Source organism: Atractosteus spatula, chromosome 25 (genome assembly GCF_055471065.1).
Source record: "Atractosteus spatula isolate fAtrSpa1 chromosome 25, fAtrSpa1.hap1, whole genome shotgun sequence".
NCBI lineage: Eukaryota > Metazoa > Chordata > Actinopteri > Semionotiformes > Lepisosteidae > Atractosteus > Atractosteus spatula.
This window is the reverse complement of record NC_142730.1, coordinates 1957030-1973373: the sequence shown is the minus strand read 5'-3', so window position 1 is coordinate 1973373 and position 16344 is coordinate 1957030. Positions and strand designations below refer to the sequence as shown.

General features: G+C 49.7%; 1 protein-coding gene across 2 annotated transcripts; it reads right to left on the bottom strand.

The window, feature by feature from the left end:
• Positions 1 to 962: 962 nt before the first annotated feature.
• LOC148815017 (cell adhesion molecule CEACAM1-like) lies at positions 963 to 16326 on the bottom strand. Of its 2 annotated transcripts, XM_088905747.1 has the most exons (10): positions 15989 to 16326; positions 14537 to 15889; positions 11345 to 11680; positions 6408 to 6695; positions 5694 to 5826; positions 3768 to 3793; positions 3434 to 3507; positions 2626 to 2673; positions 2207 to 2250; positions 963 to 1810 (listed from the first exon to the last, which is right to left on the bottom strand). In XM_088905747.1, exons 2-10 carry the CDS (start codon positions 14583 to 14585, stop codon positions 1804 to 1806), a joined length of 1005 nt encoding a protein of 334 aa, XP_088761873.1. In that variant the 5' UTR covers positions 14586 to 15889; positions 15989 to 16326; the 3' UTR covers positions 963 to 1803. The 2 variants fall into 2 exon arrangements, with proteins under 2 accessions (XP_088761873.1, XP_088761874.1); XM_088905748.1 differs by lacking the exons at positions 963 to 1810; positions 2207 to 2250; positions 2626 to 2673 and adding an exon at positions 2684 to 3197.
• Positions 16327 to 16344: the final 18 nt, after the last annotated feature.

Below are 16344 nucleotides of genomic sequence, written 5' to 3'. Positions count from 1 at the left end.
CGCTGCGATCGTGCCGTTGAAAGCTTCGCAGCTGCGTGCGGTCCGGAGATACTGTATAAGGACTTCCCTTTCCGGTGATCACACGCACACGCACAGCGACCTTGACCGCTAGCGGCCCCGTGTGGAGAGCTCAAGTACTGCGTCACTGGCTGAGAGGATAACAATGTCTGCAGTTGTGTTTCTCTGTCCGGTAGGGGGGCTGATTTTGCATTTAATACCAGTATCTTCTGTGCGTCTGTGTGAACAGGAAAATTACATTTGTCTCTAATATCATACCGTCATCACAAGAGAAAGCCTTAAAAAGCTAACTTTAGCCGTGTCAATATTTTATACATCTGAAGAAGTCATCAGTTCCTCACTGTGTCATTTTTAAATAAACATGCAAATCAAGAGGCGTTTAATGTTTCAAGACTCTTATTTAAAAACTTCAACTTCCTGTGGGACAAGAACGGTCTTGTAATATCTTTTTCATGCAAGGCAACTTCGGAGAGGTGAGCCAGAAGCAGGAAATTGTTTTTTGACACATCTACAAAACAACATTGGAAACTTCTGTCTCACACACGAAAACCTCGGAAATATTTTATTTTCATGTAAAATATTTGAACTTGTATCTAAATTCTTAAAAATGTCATGATCCACCCGTTTCTACAATATTTACATAATAATAAACTTTATTTTATATAGCACCTTTAAAAGTGGCTTCTCAAACTGCTGTACAGAACGACGTTAAGAATAGTAAAAAATACACAAGGTAGGCACAATGAGGAGACAGTAGATGTGGGTACAGAATGCAGTAGGAGCAGAGCAGTAAAGAACAGAACCAGTTAAGTAAAGTGCTTTTACAGTGCTCTTACATGAAAACAATGCGATTCGGTTCTTTGTGTATGTAGGTGGACATCTTGTCTGTTCTCACAACACTGCTGATGTACAGTGTACAGTTTACAGACACAGAGACACACTGATGGACAAACACCAGTAGAAACTTTATTCATGTTTAAGGACACAAATACAAAAATATTTTTAAGAACAGCACGGACATTCTTGGAGATGGAGATATACATCATGCATATATCCTATAAATTTATAGCTCTGTTCAAAATAAATAAGGTCAGTCAGGAGGAACTAGAGTTTGGCCCCAGGCCTGTCCAGACCACTCTGACCTGTGACCAGTGAGTGACCAGTGACACTGTGCTCAGGCTGGGACAGGCCCAGTGCTGGGAGGGACAGTGGGGCAGCACTGGCAGGACAGGAAATGGAGTTGGGGAACAGGAAGTGGCTCTTTCGTCCACACGCCTGACAGTAGACAGTCCCAGCACACAGGCCCACACTGTGGTGATGTTCACTGTGATACTTCAGCACAGGCTCACCCTGCTCGAACCCTGAGCCGACCGGCTCACCCTCAGCTGGCATCATGAGTTACTGTACCGACCTCTCTGTGCCTAAACCTCATCACACTGGGACTGACTGCACTGTACTGTGCTTTTACTCTGATATCACTGGGCTTTCGTGCTCTGTAGTGTGCTTTACCCTGATCTCACTGGGCTTTACTACTGTGTACTGTGCTTTTACCCTGATTTCACTTGGCGTTCCTGCTCTGTACTGTGCTTTTAGCCTGATCTCACTGGGATTCATTGCACTATAATGTGATTTTATTCTGATTTCACTGTACAATTTACTGCATTGTACTGTGCTTTTACCCTGGTAGTCTTTTACAAGGAGCTCACAGACACACACAGTGGCTCAGTGCTCTGGGTGTCAGAGACGCAGTGTCTGACACACTGACAGAGCACAGACTGTCCGTCTTCAGGACCTGGAGGAGAGACAGAGGGAGGGGAATTAAGACACTAACACCCTGTGACAGAACATGCTGCACAGAATCTCATCCTGAAAAACAACAGTTTCACAGAAATAGGAAGAATATTGTAAGAACCTTCTGTCTGGATTAGGAAGATGCTCAGACGAACGATCAGAAAAGGTCTGATTGGATAACGAATGCTTAATCTAATCTAATCTAATCGACTCCTGATTGGACAGAAGTAGAGCACTCTGATTGGATAGAGAGGATATCAGTTTTCCTATTGGCTAGCAGATATATTCTGAACCACCCCCCCACACTAGACCTGGTATCTCTTGAATCTCAGAGAGCGCTCTGATTGGATGAGGAGAACATTCTGAACCCTCTGATTGGAGGAGGATTCTCACTGACCTGTTCAAGTTGCCGTAGGTGGAGTTGTCTGGGAACTGTAAGCCCTGTGTGCAGACAGACAGGGAGACAGAGACCAGGTGAGACAGACAGACAAGGAGATAGAGACCAGGTGAGACAGGCAGACAGGGAGACAGAGACCAGGTGAGACAGGCAGACAGGGAGACAGAGACCAGGTGAGAGAGGCAGACAGGGAGACAGAGACCAGGTGAGACAGGCAGACAGGGAGACAAAAAGAAAGACAGAGACCAGGTGAGACAGACACACAGACAACAGTCAGGGAGACAGACTAGGTGGGACAGACAGAAAGACAAAGGGAAAGACAGACATGTGGACAGAGACCAGGTGAGACAGACAGGGGGACAGACAGGCTGTGCTGGTGCTGGCGGTATTGAGAAGAGAGAAGGCACAGTTACACTCACAGTGTAGGTGCTCTCTGGAGCTGCAGGACTGGGCTGGGCTGCTTTCTTCTGCAATACAGTCACACACTCGTTAGGCACTGTGTTAGAACAATTATTCCAGACTACTGTGGAATAACTTCCAGTGTTGGGGTTCACAGCTCTCAGTGAAGGGTTGTTGGGGTTCACAACTATGTCTCAGTGAAGGGTTGTTGGGGTTCACAGCTCTCAGTGAGGAGTTGGGGTTGTTGGGGTTCACAGCTGTCAGTGAGGAGTTGTTGGGGTTCACAGATCTCAGTGAAGGGTTGTTGGGGTTCAAAGCTGTCAGTGAGGAGTTGGGGTTGTTGGGGTCCACAGCTCTGTCTCCCAGCTGGTCTCTCCTCCCGCAGGTATGAGGAAGTTGCTGTATCAGTGCTGTGTGGTGAAGGGACTGGAGCTCCTCTCTCTCTGTTCATGAACAACCTGCTCACACTCAGCCCATTGTCTGAGAGGCTGGGTCTCTTATCTCATGATCACCGCAAAACCAGCTGGAGGCTCACAGACCTCTCGTCTGCAGACAGGCAGGTGTGTGGAGAGTCAGACAGCTGACAGTCTGGCTACAGTGTGAGAGAGAGACAGGCAGGAGAGGAGAGACAGGTGTGTGGACAGTTAGACAGCGGTCAGTGTGGCTACAGTGTGAGAGAGAGACAGGCAGGAGAGGAGAGACAGGTGTGTGGACAGTTAGACAGCGGTCAGTGTGGCTACAGTGTGAGAGAGAGACAGGCAGGAGAGGAGAGACAGGTGTGTGGACAGTTAGACAGCGGTCAGTGTGGCTACAGTGTGAGAGACTGACCTGGTGACCAGCAGGCAGGTTCATGTACATCATGTGATCCTTCAGCCCCTCAGAGTTTTCATACATGACAGAGCCTGGCAGAGAAACACAGACACAGAGAGAGGGAGACAGGTGAGAGAGAGACAGGCAAGCAGGAGAGGGAGACAGGTGAGAGAGAGACAGACAGGAGAAGAGAGGGGAGACAGGTGAGAGAGACACAGACAGGCAGGAGAGGGGAGACGGAGGAGAGAGAGACAGACAGGCAGGAGGGGGAATACAGGAGAGAGAGAGATAGACAGGCAGGACAGAGAGACAGGTGAGAGAGACAGACAGGAGGACAGACAGCCTCACTTACTGTTAGTTGTCTCCCTGGGGCTGCTCCTGTAAAGACAACAGAGAGACACTGAGAGTTACTGATCACTGACTCGTCTCCATCTCACCCACAACTATTCCTGTGTTCTGTTTCTTCAAGAGCTCTTTCTATCCCTGTGTCAGTGTATTTGAACCCTGTCTCTATTCTGATATCAGTGTATTCTATCCCTGTGTCTATTCCAGTACTGTATCAGTGTGCTCCAGCACTGTGTCTATTCCAGTATCAGTGTGTCTATTCCAGTACTGTATCAGTGTGTTCCAGGACTGGTGTCTATTCCAGCAGTGTGTCTGTTCCAGTATAGGTGTATTCCATTACTGTGTCTATTCCAGTACTGAGTCTTTTCCAGTACAATGTATTCCAGCACTATGTCTATTTCAGTATCACTGTGTCTATTCCAGCACTGTGTCTATTTCAGTATCAGTGTGTCTATTCCAGCACTGTGTCTATTCCAGTATCAGTGTGTCTATTCCAGCACTGTGTCTATTCCAGTACTGTGTCTATTCCAGTATCAGTGTGTCTATTCCAGTATCAGCGTGTCTATTCCAGTATCAGTGTCTATTCCAGTATCAGTATGTCTATTCCAGCAGTGTGTCTATTCCAGTATCAGAGTGTCTATTCCAGTATCAGTGTGTCTATTCCAGCAGTGTGTCTATTCCAGTATCAGCGTGTCTATTCCAGTATCAGTGTGTCTATTCCAGCACTGTGTCTATTCCAGTATCAGCGTGTCTATTCCAGCACTGTGTCTATTTCAGTATCAGTGTGTCTATTCCAGCACTGTCTATTCCAGTATCAATGTATCTATTCCAGTATCAGTGTGTCTATTCCAGCAGTGTCTATTCCAGTTTCAGCATGTCTATTCCAGCACTGTGTCTATTCCAGCACTGTGTCTATTCCAGTATCAGCGTGTCTATTCCAGTATCACTGTCTATTCCAGCACTGTGTCTATTTCAGTATCAGTGTGTCTATTCCAGCACTGTCTATTCCAGTATCAATGTATCTATTCCAGTATCAGCGTGTCTATTCCAGTATCAGTGTGTCTATTCCAGCAGTGTCTATTCCAGTATCAGCGTGTCTATTCCAGCACTGTGTCTATTCCAGCACTGTGTCTATTCCAGTATCAGTGTGTCTATTCCAGCACTGTCTATTCCAGTATCAGTGTGTCTATTCCAGTATCAGTGTCTATTCCACTATCAGTGTGTCTATTCCACTATCAGCGTGTCTATTCCAGCACTGTGTCTATTCCAGTATCAGCGTGTCTATTCCACTATCAGTGTGTCTATTCCACTATCAGTGTGTCTATTCCAGCTCTGTGTCTATTCCAGCTCTGTGTCTATTCCAGTATCAGCGTGTCTATTCCAGTATCAGTGTGTCTATTCCAGTATCAGCGTGTCTATTGGTGTTGCAGCAGGCTCTGCACAGAGAGAATCACACAGAGGAAGCAGCAGGAGGGTTACAGACAGAGGAAGGGCTGTGGTAACAGTGTGTCAGTACAGTGAAGGGGAAACTGAACTTCCTCTGATCACACACACACAACTCTCACACATACTCTGAAACACACAACACTCTCTCACCAATACACAACTCTTAAACACCTTGTTTCAGACACTCAGTTCCCACACAACCCTCTCTCACACACAACTCTCACACTCTGTTATACCCTACACTGTCTCACAGGTTCAGGTCCAGTCCTGTTACACCAGGAGGACAGCTGGTCCAGTGGTTCAGGTCCAGTCCTGTTACACCAGGAGGACAGCTGGTCCAGTGGTTCAGGTCCAGTCCTGTTACACCAGGAGGACAGCTGGTCCAGTGGCTCAGGTCCAGTCTTGTTAGACCAGGAGGACAGCTGGTCCAGTGTTCAGGTCCAGTCCTGTTAGACCAGGTGGACAGTGGAAGTGGGAGAACACTCACCCCTGTCTCGTCGTCAGGAAGTAGACGAGTCCGGCGATGAGCCCCAGAGCCACCAGCACCGCGATCACAATCCCAGCGACGGCTCCTCCGCTCAGAGAGCCCCCTCCTCCTCCTCCTCCTCCTCCTCCTCCAGCTGCAGAGAGAGGGAGAGACAGAGGGACACAGACTCAGCACACAGACACACACTGCAACAGGGGAGGTCACAGGTCACCAGCCCACCCCTACACCCTCCTGTCAGGAGTCTGCTTCTGACACAGCAGGCAACTCCCACCACTGCTCTGTGCAGTTCCCTTCTCCTCCAGAGGGGGCGCTCTCAGTAGTGTAGCAGTGGGAACAGGAGGCACGTCTTTACACAGAGAGTAGTGGTGGTGTGTGTGTGGATTGTACTGCCCAGCTGAGCTGCTGAAGACCGACTCTGCTGGGTCCTTGAACTCGGACCCTGCAGGTTCTGGATGGGTCCAGTGAGAGTGCGGGCCGGGCCGCAGTGGAGGGGCTCCTCTCCACTGGACCAGTTCACTCTGTGTGTGGTCAGCCAGGGAGTCACTCTGTGGTCAGTCAGGTGCTCACTCAGTGTCTTTGTGTGGTCAGTCAAGTAGTCACTCAGTGTGTGGTCAGTGAGGTCAGTGTGTGGTCAGTCAGGTAGTCACTCAGTGTGTGGTCAGTCTCACTCAGTGTGTGGTCAGTGAGGTCAGTGTGTGGTCATCGGGCACTCACTCTGTGTCTGGAGCTCCAGTCTGTACTCTCCAGTCCCTGAGCTCACAGGGTTGGTCGCTGTGCACTGATAGGTTCCTGCATCAGACTGCTGCAGGAGGTGAAAGGTCACTGTGCTGTTGTCACTAGAGAAGCTGATGCTGGGGCTCGGGGTCAGAGTCTGGCTGTCTTTCCTCCACTGTCTGGAGCTCACAGTGCCAGAGCCAAGAACCTCACAGAACAGAGTCAGAGTCTTATTCAGCTCTGGCGTCTGGCCATCCTTCGGACCCACACGGACAGAAGATATCGGCTCTGAGGGCAGAACAGGAGAGTTAGAGAGGGGTCTGGCAGGACTGGGGTGTCACTCCAGGCCATGACTAAGGTCTCGGTGCTCTGGAGGTGAGTACGAGGCCTCACTGTGTTCTGACTGAGTTCTAGACCACTGAGGGCCTGGTCACCTGCTGGTGCCCCACACTCCTTGTGTACTGACCTGGAGTACAGCCGGAGTGCAGACTGTCCAGCTGTGTCCAGCTGTGTCCAGCTGCTGTGTGCACCCGCCCGCAGGGTCACACCACCAGGCCTGTCCAGACCACTCTGACCTGTGACCAGTGAGTGACCAGTGACACTGTGCTCAGGCTGGGACAGGCCCAGTGCTGGGAGGGACAGTAGGGCAGCACTGGCAGGACAGGAAATGGAGTTGGGGAGCAGGAAGTGGCTCTTTCAGCTCCTGTGCTTTTACCATGATTTTATTGTGCTTTTACCATGATCACACTGGGCTTCACTGCACTGCACTGCAATTTTACCCTCATCTCACTGGGATTTACTGCACTGTGATTTTATCCAAGTGTCACGATTATAGTCCCCCCTCCTTAAGGGTGCTCCAGCCCTTTCACTAAGACTTTATTCTCTGCACCTGTTCCCTATTCCCAGCCCACCTTAAAAGCCAGGCGCTGACGCTCATCCGGGCTCTGCATCTGATTTCCATATCGTGCGAGTCCGGGACCTGGAAGCGCCTGGTCCCGTTAAGGTTTTAACCTCTGTTCCCGTTCCTGTTCCCCGTCCGCCGGTTCCGACCCGGCCTTCGTGGTTTTTATCTTGTTCTGATGGATCTCCTGGTTTTGGACTTACCCTTGCGTTTTGGATTATCCCTAAGGACTACTCTCTCGGATTGTTCGCCTCGGCCACACCTTCCCCGTGCACCAGCGCACCTTGGACACGCCCCCCTGTCTTCAGCCCCGTATTCCTGCATGACGTTTCCCTAGTGTTCCCCCACTTCTTCAGATTGTGTCGTCCGCATAGGGTCCGGAAAGAACTGTTCGTTACACCAAGTTTCACTGTACTTACTATGAATTTACTTTGATCTTACACACACACTTGCTTGTGTCACAGACTACAGGAAACTCTGATCAGGATGTCACAGACATTTACCAAAAATGTTCCAGCTGGTCCCCAGATGTTTGATGTTTCTAAATGGGAGAAACAGAAATGAACACAGAGCTGTTCCTATTGCTCTGAGCTCAGTCTGGACTCCTGCTTCAGAGCCGAGAGGAAAAACAGGCTGATCTGCTGTGAGAGTCGTCTCTCACTGACCCTCTACCCTGTGTGTCTCTCCAGGCTGCTGTACATCCCGGTGACACTAAGCTCTCACAGCTCAAGCCAGTTATGGTCTGTGACTGATGCCCAGGAGGCTCAGATCTCTCGATCCCATGTCTGGCACACATCAGAGCTGTGTATGAGTATGGCCTGTGTGCCTCCTTCTAAGCTGAGATCTGTCCTGTTATCAAGCACAGGGTTCAAAGCCAACAGTGTGACACTCGGGCTGGGAGTCTTGTCCTGACGTTGCCCTGGGCAACCCAAACAGTCGGACAGGCTCTCACCCTCCTCTAAACCCTGGAGAACGCGGCCGGGACGCAATTCTCAAAGACCCCCTGTCTTTCAGTCAGGCGGTCAATCCCAACATCGATCCGGCAATTAAGCTGGCATTCAGGGCATTTTTCCCGCTGATTCAGTGCTCTGACATTGAGCTCGAGCTTGCAGTCGTAGCTCTGGCCTTACACTCGCTCTCTCAGACGCCTTCTTCCTAAATCTCCGAGCTCCGATTCAGCAGGGACTCGCTGTCCTAGCTGGATTCCCAGCTGGATCGATTTTTTCTCCCTTTTTCCAGCTCGCTCTCACCTCCGAGGCCCCCAGCCCTCTCCAGTGCCGCTGTCCGACAGTCTTTCTCGCTGGCAGCCCCTGCCTCTTACCCCAGCCCTCGTCATCCCTGCCAAGGTGCTGCTCTCCAGCCTTGCCTCTGCAGGTCACAGGCAGCTTTGTCCTGCTGGTGCCGAATCCATCGTCCACTCAACTCCTCCCGCCCCTCCCCTCGGCCTGCAGCACCTTCTCCAGCACCACTCACAGGGATCACAGCATAACAGACAGTAACCGGCTCGTCTCCCATTCCGCTTCCAGAAACCCGCTGTCCTGGTCAGGGGTGCAGAAAGCCGGAGCCCATCCCAGAGGAGCAGGCTGCCAGGACAGGACTGTGATCACATGACTGAGGACAGATCAACCCAGATCTGCCAACAGCACCCCGACAATCGAGCCAGCCTGTCTCCAGGAGGAGTGGGAGGAATCCCGAGTTCCCTAGCCGAAACCCACTCAAAAACAGGGAGAGCATGCAGACTCCACACAGACAGAGCCACACTCAGACCCAGGACCCTCCTCTTGAAGAGAGAGGGGTTCAAGGGAACCTGATGAAATCAACACAACAGACTGGTTTAGAGTCAACAGTGAAACTCGAACCTGAGGACACAAGTGCAAACTACAGGGAGGTAGTGGTGGTGGGTGGTGGGGCTGTGGTACAAACTGCCCAGCCATGCTGTTGAAGCCGACACCCTGGATTCTTCGAAGGAACAGCTGGATGAGATCACTGAACGTCAGTTGGCTACAAGCTTCCAAACAGGCTGGACTGTCTGACAGCTCTTATGGCCTCGTGCCCCAGGAGCTGGGGAGCAGCAGAGCTGACCACCACACCGCTGCCACAGTATTACAACAGCAGCAACACCCTGCTCTTCCACAGGAGCCCTGCTGTGTCTCTGTCTCTGGGGACTCAGGGCTACAGCCTGCTGATGAGTCACACGTCACCACTCTGCTGAAGAGGAACTTGCCTGCAAGTAGTTCATGATCACTGAGACCTGGACACTGAGCACTGAGACCTGACCACCGAGCCTGACCACAGAGCACTGAGACCAGAGCACTGACCACTCAGTAGTGTACTAACCACTAACCCCTGTGGACTGCTGTTTCTATGGCCGAAGACACCATTCCACGTGGTTGCTACAGAACACTATGGGATGTGGGAGTTCAAGGGGTACAAGCCCCCAAAACCTCAGGGTGTGCATTCCTTCCCCATCTCCCCCCATGTCCCCAACCCCGCCCTTCGAAATTGAAAGGTCAGACCGTCCACTGACTGCTGGGACCAGATTTCCCTAACAGTCCTGGAGAGAGGGATCACAGTCCAGGTCACTGCATGTACATGTAGATTATTCTAAATGCACTCCTAGTGAATGACTCTGTGAGCCTCCTCTGGCTCTGGTCACCTATGAGATGTTATATTTATTTTTAATAAGTAACAGGTTTATTCCATGCTGAAAAAAAGAAGAAAGAGAACACAACGTTTCGGCCGTGGAGCCGTCTTCAGGTGTGAGAGAGACAGGGCAGGAGGCGAAGGTAAAGTAGCAGGAGAACAAAGGTTGGGAGGGAGGAGGAGTGAGAGGCGGGAGCAGGGGACAGAAAGAGGCCAATCAGGAGGTGTGACGTCAGAATGGGTGCAGAGAGGTGTGAAATGAAACTTCCAATGAATGCAGAAAATTTAGAAGAAGAGTAGTCTGTCGTTAAGAGAAGGGGGAAGGTGTGATCCTAGCTGCAGGATAAGTTTGGTTTCGGTGGTCTTTCTGATGTAAGAGTTCGGAAAACCGTCTTTGAGAGATTAGAGTGGTCGTGGCCGTCAGAGGTGGGATGAGAAACAGTGGGCTTGGAGAGATCTTTAATCTTCACAGCCCTGATGTGTTCTCTGAAGCGGTCTCCGAGTCTCCTTCCTGTTTCTCCACTGTCGAGAGAAACTGGGCATTTACTGCGAGAGATACAGTGAATAAGGCTGCTGGAGGTACAAGATGCCCTCTGGGTGATGTGGAATTGTCCTGAGGGGCCTTGAATGAGTGTGGTGGTGGCTGTGTACTTGCAGGTGATACAGCGAGCTCTGTTGCAAGGGGAAGTGCCTGGTGTGGATGGTTGTTGAGGGCGGTCAAGGGAGCTGTGAACAAGGAGGTCACGCAGATTAGGTGCTCGGCGATATGAGATGATGGGGCGATCAGAAAAGAGGGCCCCAATGGAGGGATCATCCTGTAGGATGGAATAGTTGTTAACAGTCCTGGGGACAGGAAGTGTGTTGGGGTGGTAGGGAAGCACCAAAGGAATGCGGTTGTTACGGCAGGAGTTCCTGATCGGGTTGATGGTCCGGGGGGTGTTTTTGGCTCGGGCAGGGGCCCTGTCAGTCACACTGCTGGGGTATCCTCTGTTGATGAAAAAGGAGCACATTTCGAGGGCTTGGTTCTCGAAGTCGATGTCGTAGCTGCACAATCGTCGTAGCGATTGTTTATTTTTAATTTTTATTTAATAAGTTTACTTTTAATATAATGTTTATATGTACTATTTGTATGTTTATTAAGTTTCTCTGTGTGTTAAACATAGCTGCTTGGATTTAAAACAAAACTTCTGGGAAATCAGGCAATAAGGTAATAATTATTGTTTCATATTCAGGAGCTCATTGAGGATAGTTATATATTTTTATACTCACATATTCTGTATATAAAATGTCTATTATGGTCTGCCACACAGTAGTTACACATGGTGATCTAATGCCTGTCAAAAACCAGCAAACACCTGTAAGACTCCAGAGCTGTGAGGTCCCAGTTACTCACCGAACACGTTCAGTGTCACCTGTCCAGTCAGTGTTGCCGGTGGATTAGTTTTGACAATGCTGACAGCATAGGTCCCGTTGTCTGCAGCTGTCAGTCCTCTGAGCTGCAGAGCTCCAGTGGACCCGTTCACACTGACTCTCCCTGCGTACCCCTGTCCTGGACTTTCAGAACCAGAGACCCAGGAGACCACAGTGGGGGATGTGGAACTGGTACCAAAGCTCCAGGTTACTGCCACTATCTGTGTTGTAGAAGGATTGATGGTTGTGTGGAACCAGACACTGCCTCCCACAACTCCAACCACAGGGCCTGGAGGGAATATATTCTGGGCACAGCAACCTGTCAATCACAGAGCTGGAGTTACTGACAGTATAACACACTCCTGTCACACAACACACCTCACAGCAACCTGTCAATAACAGAGCTGGAGTCACTGACAGTATAACACACTCCTGTCACACAACACACCTCACAGCACCCTGTCAATAACAGAGCTGGAGTTACTGACAGTATAACACACTCCTGTCACACAACACACCTCACAGCAACCTGTCAATCACAGAGCTGGAGTCACTGACAGTATAACACACTCCTGTCACACAACACACCTCACAGCACCCTGTCAATAACAGAGCTGGAGTTACTGACAGTATAACACACTCCTGTCACACAACACACCTCACAGCACCCTGTCAATAACAGAGCTGGAGTTACTGACAGTATAACACACTCCTGTCACACAACACACCTCACAGCACCCTGTCAATCACAGAGCTGGAGTCACTGACAGTATAACACACTCCTGTCACACAACACACCTCACAGCACCCTGTCAATCACAGAGCTGGAGTCACTGACAGTATAACACACTCCTGTCACACAACACACCTCACAGCACCCTGTCAATAACAGAGCTGGAGTCACTGACAGTATAACACACTCCTGTCACACAACACACCTCACAGCACCCTGTCAATAACAGAGCTGGAGTTACTGACAGTATAACACACTCCTGTCACACAACACACCTCACAGCACTCTGTCAATAACAGAGCTGGAGTCACTGACAGTATAACACACTCCTGTCACACAACACACACCACAGCAACCTGTCAATCACAGAGCTGGAGTTACTGACAGTATAACACACTCCTGTCACACAACACACCTCACAGCACCCTGTCAATCACAGAGCTGGAGTCACTGACAGTATAACACACTCCTGTCACACAACACACCTCACAGCAACCTGTCAATAACAGAGCTGGAGTCACTGACAGTATAACACACTCCTGTCACACAACACACCTCACAGCACCCTGTCAATCACAGAGCTGGAGTTACTGACAGTATAACACACTCCTGTCACACAACACACCTCACAGCACCCTGTCAATAACAGAGCTGGAGTTACTGACAGTATAACACACTCCTGTCACACAACACACCTCACAGCACCCTGTCAATCACAGAGCTGGAGTCACTGACAGTATAACACACTCCTGTCACACAACACACCTCACAGCACCCTGTCAATCACAGAGCTGGAGTCACTGACAGTATAACACACTCCTGTCACACAACACACCTCACAGCACCCTGTCAATAACAGAGCTGGAGTTACTGACAGTATAACACACTCCTGTCACACAACACACCTCACAGCACCCTGTCAATCACAGAGCTGGAGTCACTGACAGTATAACACACCCCTGTCACACAACACACCTCACAGCAACCTGTCAATCACAGAGCTGGAGTCACTGACAGTATAACACACTCCTGTCACACAACACACCTCACAGCACCCTGTCAATCACAGAGCTGGAGTCACTGACAGTATAACACACTCCTGTCACACAACACACCTCACAGCACCCTGTCAATAACAGAGCTGGAGTTACTGACAGAATAACACACTCCTGTCACACAACACACCTCACAGCACCCTGTCAATAACAGAGCTGGAGTCACTGACAGCATAACACACTCCTGTCACACAACACACCTCACAGCACCCTGTCAATAACAGAGCTGGAGTTACTGACAGTATAACACACTCCTGTCACACAACACACCTCACAGCACCCTGTCAATAACAGAGCTGGAGTCACTGACAGCATAACACACTCCTGTCACACAACACACCTCACAGCACCCTGTCAATAACAGAGCTGGAGTCACTGACAGTATAACACACTCCTGTCACACAACACACCTCACAGCAACCTGTCAATAACAGAGCTGGAGTTACTGACAGTATAACACACTCCTGTCACACAACACACCTCACAGCACCCTGTCAATCACAGAGCTGGAGTCACTGACAGTATAACACACTCCTGTCACACAACACACCTCACAGCACCCTGTCAATAACAGAGCTGGAGTTACTGACAGTATAACACACTCCTGTCACACAACACACCTCACAGCAACCTGTCAATCACAGAGCTGGAGTTACTGACAGTATAACACACTCCTGTCACACAACACACCTCACAGCACCCTGTCAATAACAGAGCTGGAGTCACTGACAGTATAACACACTCCTGTCACACAACACACCTCACAGCAACCTGTCAATCACAGAGCTGGAGTTACTGACAGTATAACACACTCCTGTCACACAACACACCTCACAGCACCCTGTCAATAACAGAGCTGGAGTCACTGACAGTATAACACACTCCTGTCACACAACACACCTCACAGCACCCTGTCAATAACAGAGCTGGAGTTACTGACAGTATAACACACTCCTGTCACACAACACACACCACAGCACCCTGTCAATAGCAGAGCTGGAGTGTGTTATAGTACACTAACCCAGAGACAGGATAACAGATTCAGTACCTGTGATCAGCACCAGGAGTGTGTTACAGTCCAGACTGTGTGTTACAGTACACTAACCCAGAGACAGGATAACAGATTCAGTACCTGTGATCAGCACTAGGAGTGTGTTACAGTACGCTGTGTGTTACAGTACACTAACCCAGAGACAGGATAACAGATTCGGTACCTGTGATCAGCACTAGGAGTGTGTTACAGTACAGTACAGACTGTGTGTTACAGTACACTAACCCAGAGACAGGATAACAGATTCGGTACCTGTGATCAGCACCAGGAGTGTGTTACAGTACAGACTGTGTGTTACAGTACACTAACCCAGAGACAGGATATCAGATTCAGTACCTGTGATCAGCACCAGGAGGCTTGCAGTGAGAGCCCCAGTTGTGTCCATGGCGTTGTGCTCGGTGTCCTTCAGCTCTCTGAGCTGTTCCTCTGTCTGCCTCTGACTTCCTCATCTGATCAGAGTCCAGCCCAGCTCTGGGAGGGGGAGGGGCTCACAGCACAACCAGGTCTGACTCAGTGGAATAAGACTGATTTCTGCTGCAGAACCAGGTCTGACTCAATAAAACTGAGTTCTGCTGCAGAACCAGGTTTGACCCAATGGATTAAGACTGATTTCTGCTGCAGAACCAGGTCTTGTTCAATAAGCCTGATTTCTACAGCAGAGAGGCGTAGCGTGTTGTCCACTGGGGCAGAGCTGCACAGTGCAACAGGAGATACTAGAACTGACACATTCTAATGGGACAGTATTGTTATAATACAATATAATGTGACAGTGTATTATACAGAATATATTAGAATAGGAGGATATATAATAATGTATATACAGAATGAATATAGATTATAATAGGAAGATGTATTACAATGTTTAGATTATAATAAGTGTACTATTTTGAGAAGACAGATTATAACAGGAAGATGTATTATAATGGACAGATGATAATGAGTGGACAGTCATGAGAAGACAGATATCTGAATCTATATTCTCATGTAAAGAGAGATCTGATGGGGTTGATGAGATCAGAATGTCATTACTGAAACAGACTAATGAGATATACAGAGCTATAATACTGAAGTAACCTTCTCACAAATTTTCAATTGCTAAACAGTATTAATATTATCATCTGGGCTTGGGAATTTCACTGATCATGTACAGATAGTTCTCAATTTCAGAACCACCGGCCGGCATCATGGGGATGAAGACCTTGATGATGAGGATGGTGATGATGGTGACGAAGACCATGGCTGAACAGCAGCTGTATCGCCCTGCAATTCACAGTGAGCCTGGCCAGTACCTGGAGGGGAGACTCCTGGGAAAGCTGAGGCTGCTGCTGGAAGAGGTGTGAGTGGGACCAGTAGGGGGCGCTCACCCTGCGGTCTGTGTGGGTCTTAATAGAGACCTAATAGAGAGTGATAGAGACACTAGACTGTTAAAAGACACCGTTGTTCGGATGAGACGTAAAACCAAGCTCTCTGTGGTCATTAAAAATCCCAGGGCGTTTCTCTAAAAGAGTAGGGGTGTTACAGGCCAAATTTCCCCCTGGCCTTTACCCATCATGGCCTCCTAATAACCCCCCTCTCTGAACTGGCTCCATCCCTCTGCTCTCCTCCCCACTGAGAGCTGGGGTGTGGGGAGCGGACTGGCGCAGCATCCAGGTGGGGCTGCACACTGGTGGTGGAGGGGATCCCCATGACCTGTGAAGAGATTTGAGTGGAGTGTCCAGAACAGCGCTGTGTACAGTAAGTGTGAGGAATGATTAATTATGATGACAGTGATCATATAAGATAATATACCTGTGATAAGAGCAGTGTGGTCTTCTCGCCACACGGTGGCAGTGCAGTCCAATGGCTCTGATACAATATTCCTCTTGCTGCCTGTTGCTCTCTGATCAAGGTAGTTTCGTGTGACCATTAGGCAGGTTATCGATAAGAGCGGCGGAGTCTGTCACCGGGCGCACGGCTGATACCTGCGGGTCACGCGTGTCTGCGCACAGCGGTCTTCACGGCTGGGGGTCGTGGGGTTGTCACGGGTCACTGCGGGGCGGACCCGGCGGTAAAACCGCTTGACCTATTCCGCACCTTCAGCACCGTCTCTGGGTCCAGTCGACATTAAGTCCCGTCAGGCCGCGGTAGGCGAGGCTGTGGGCGGG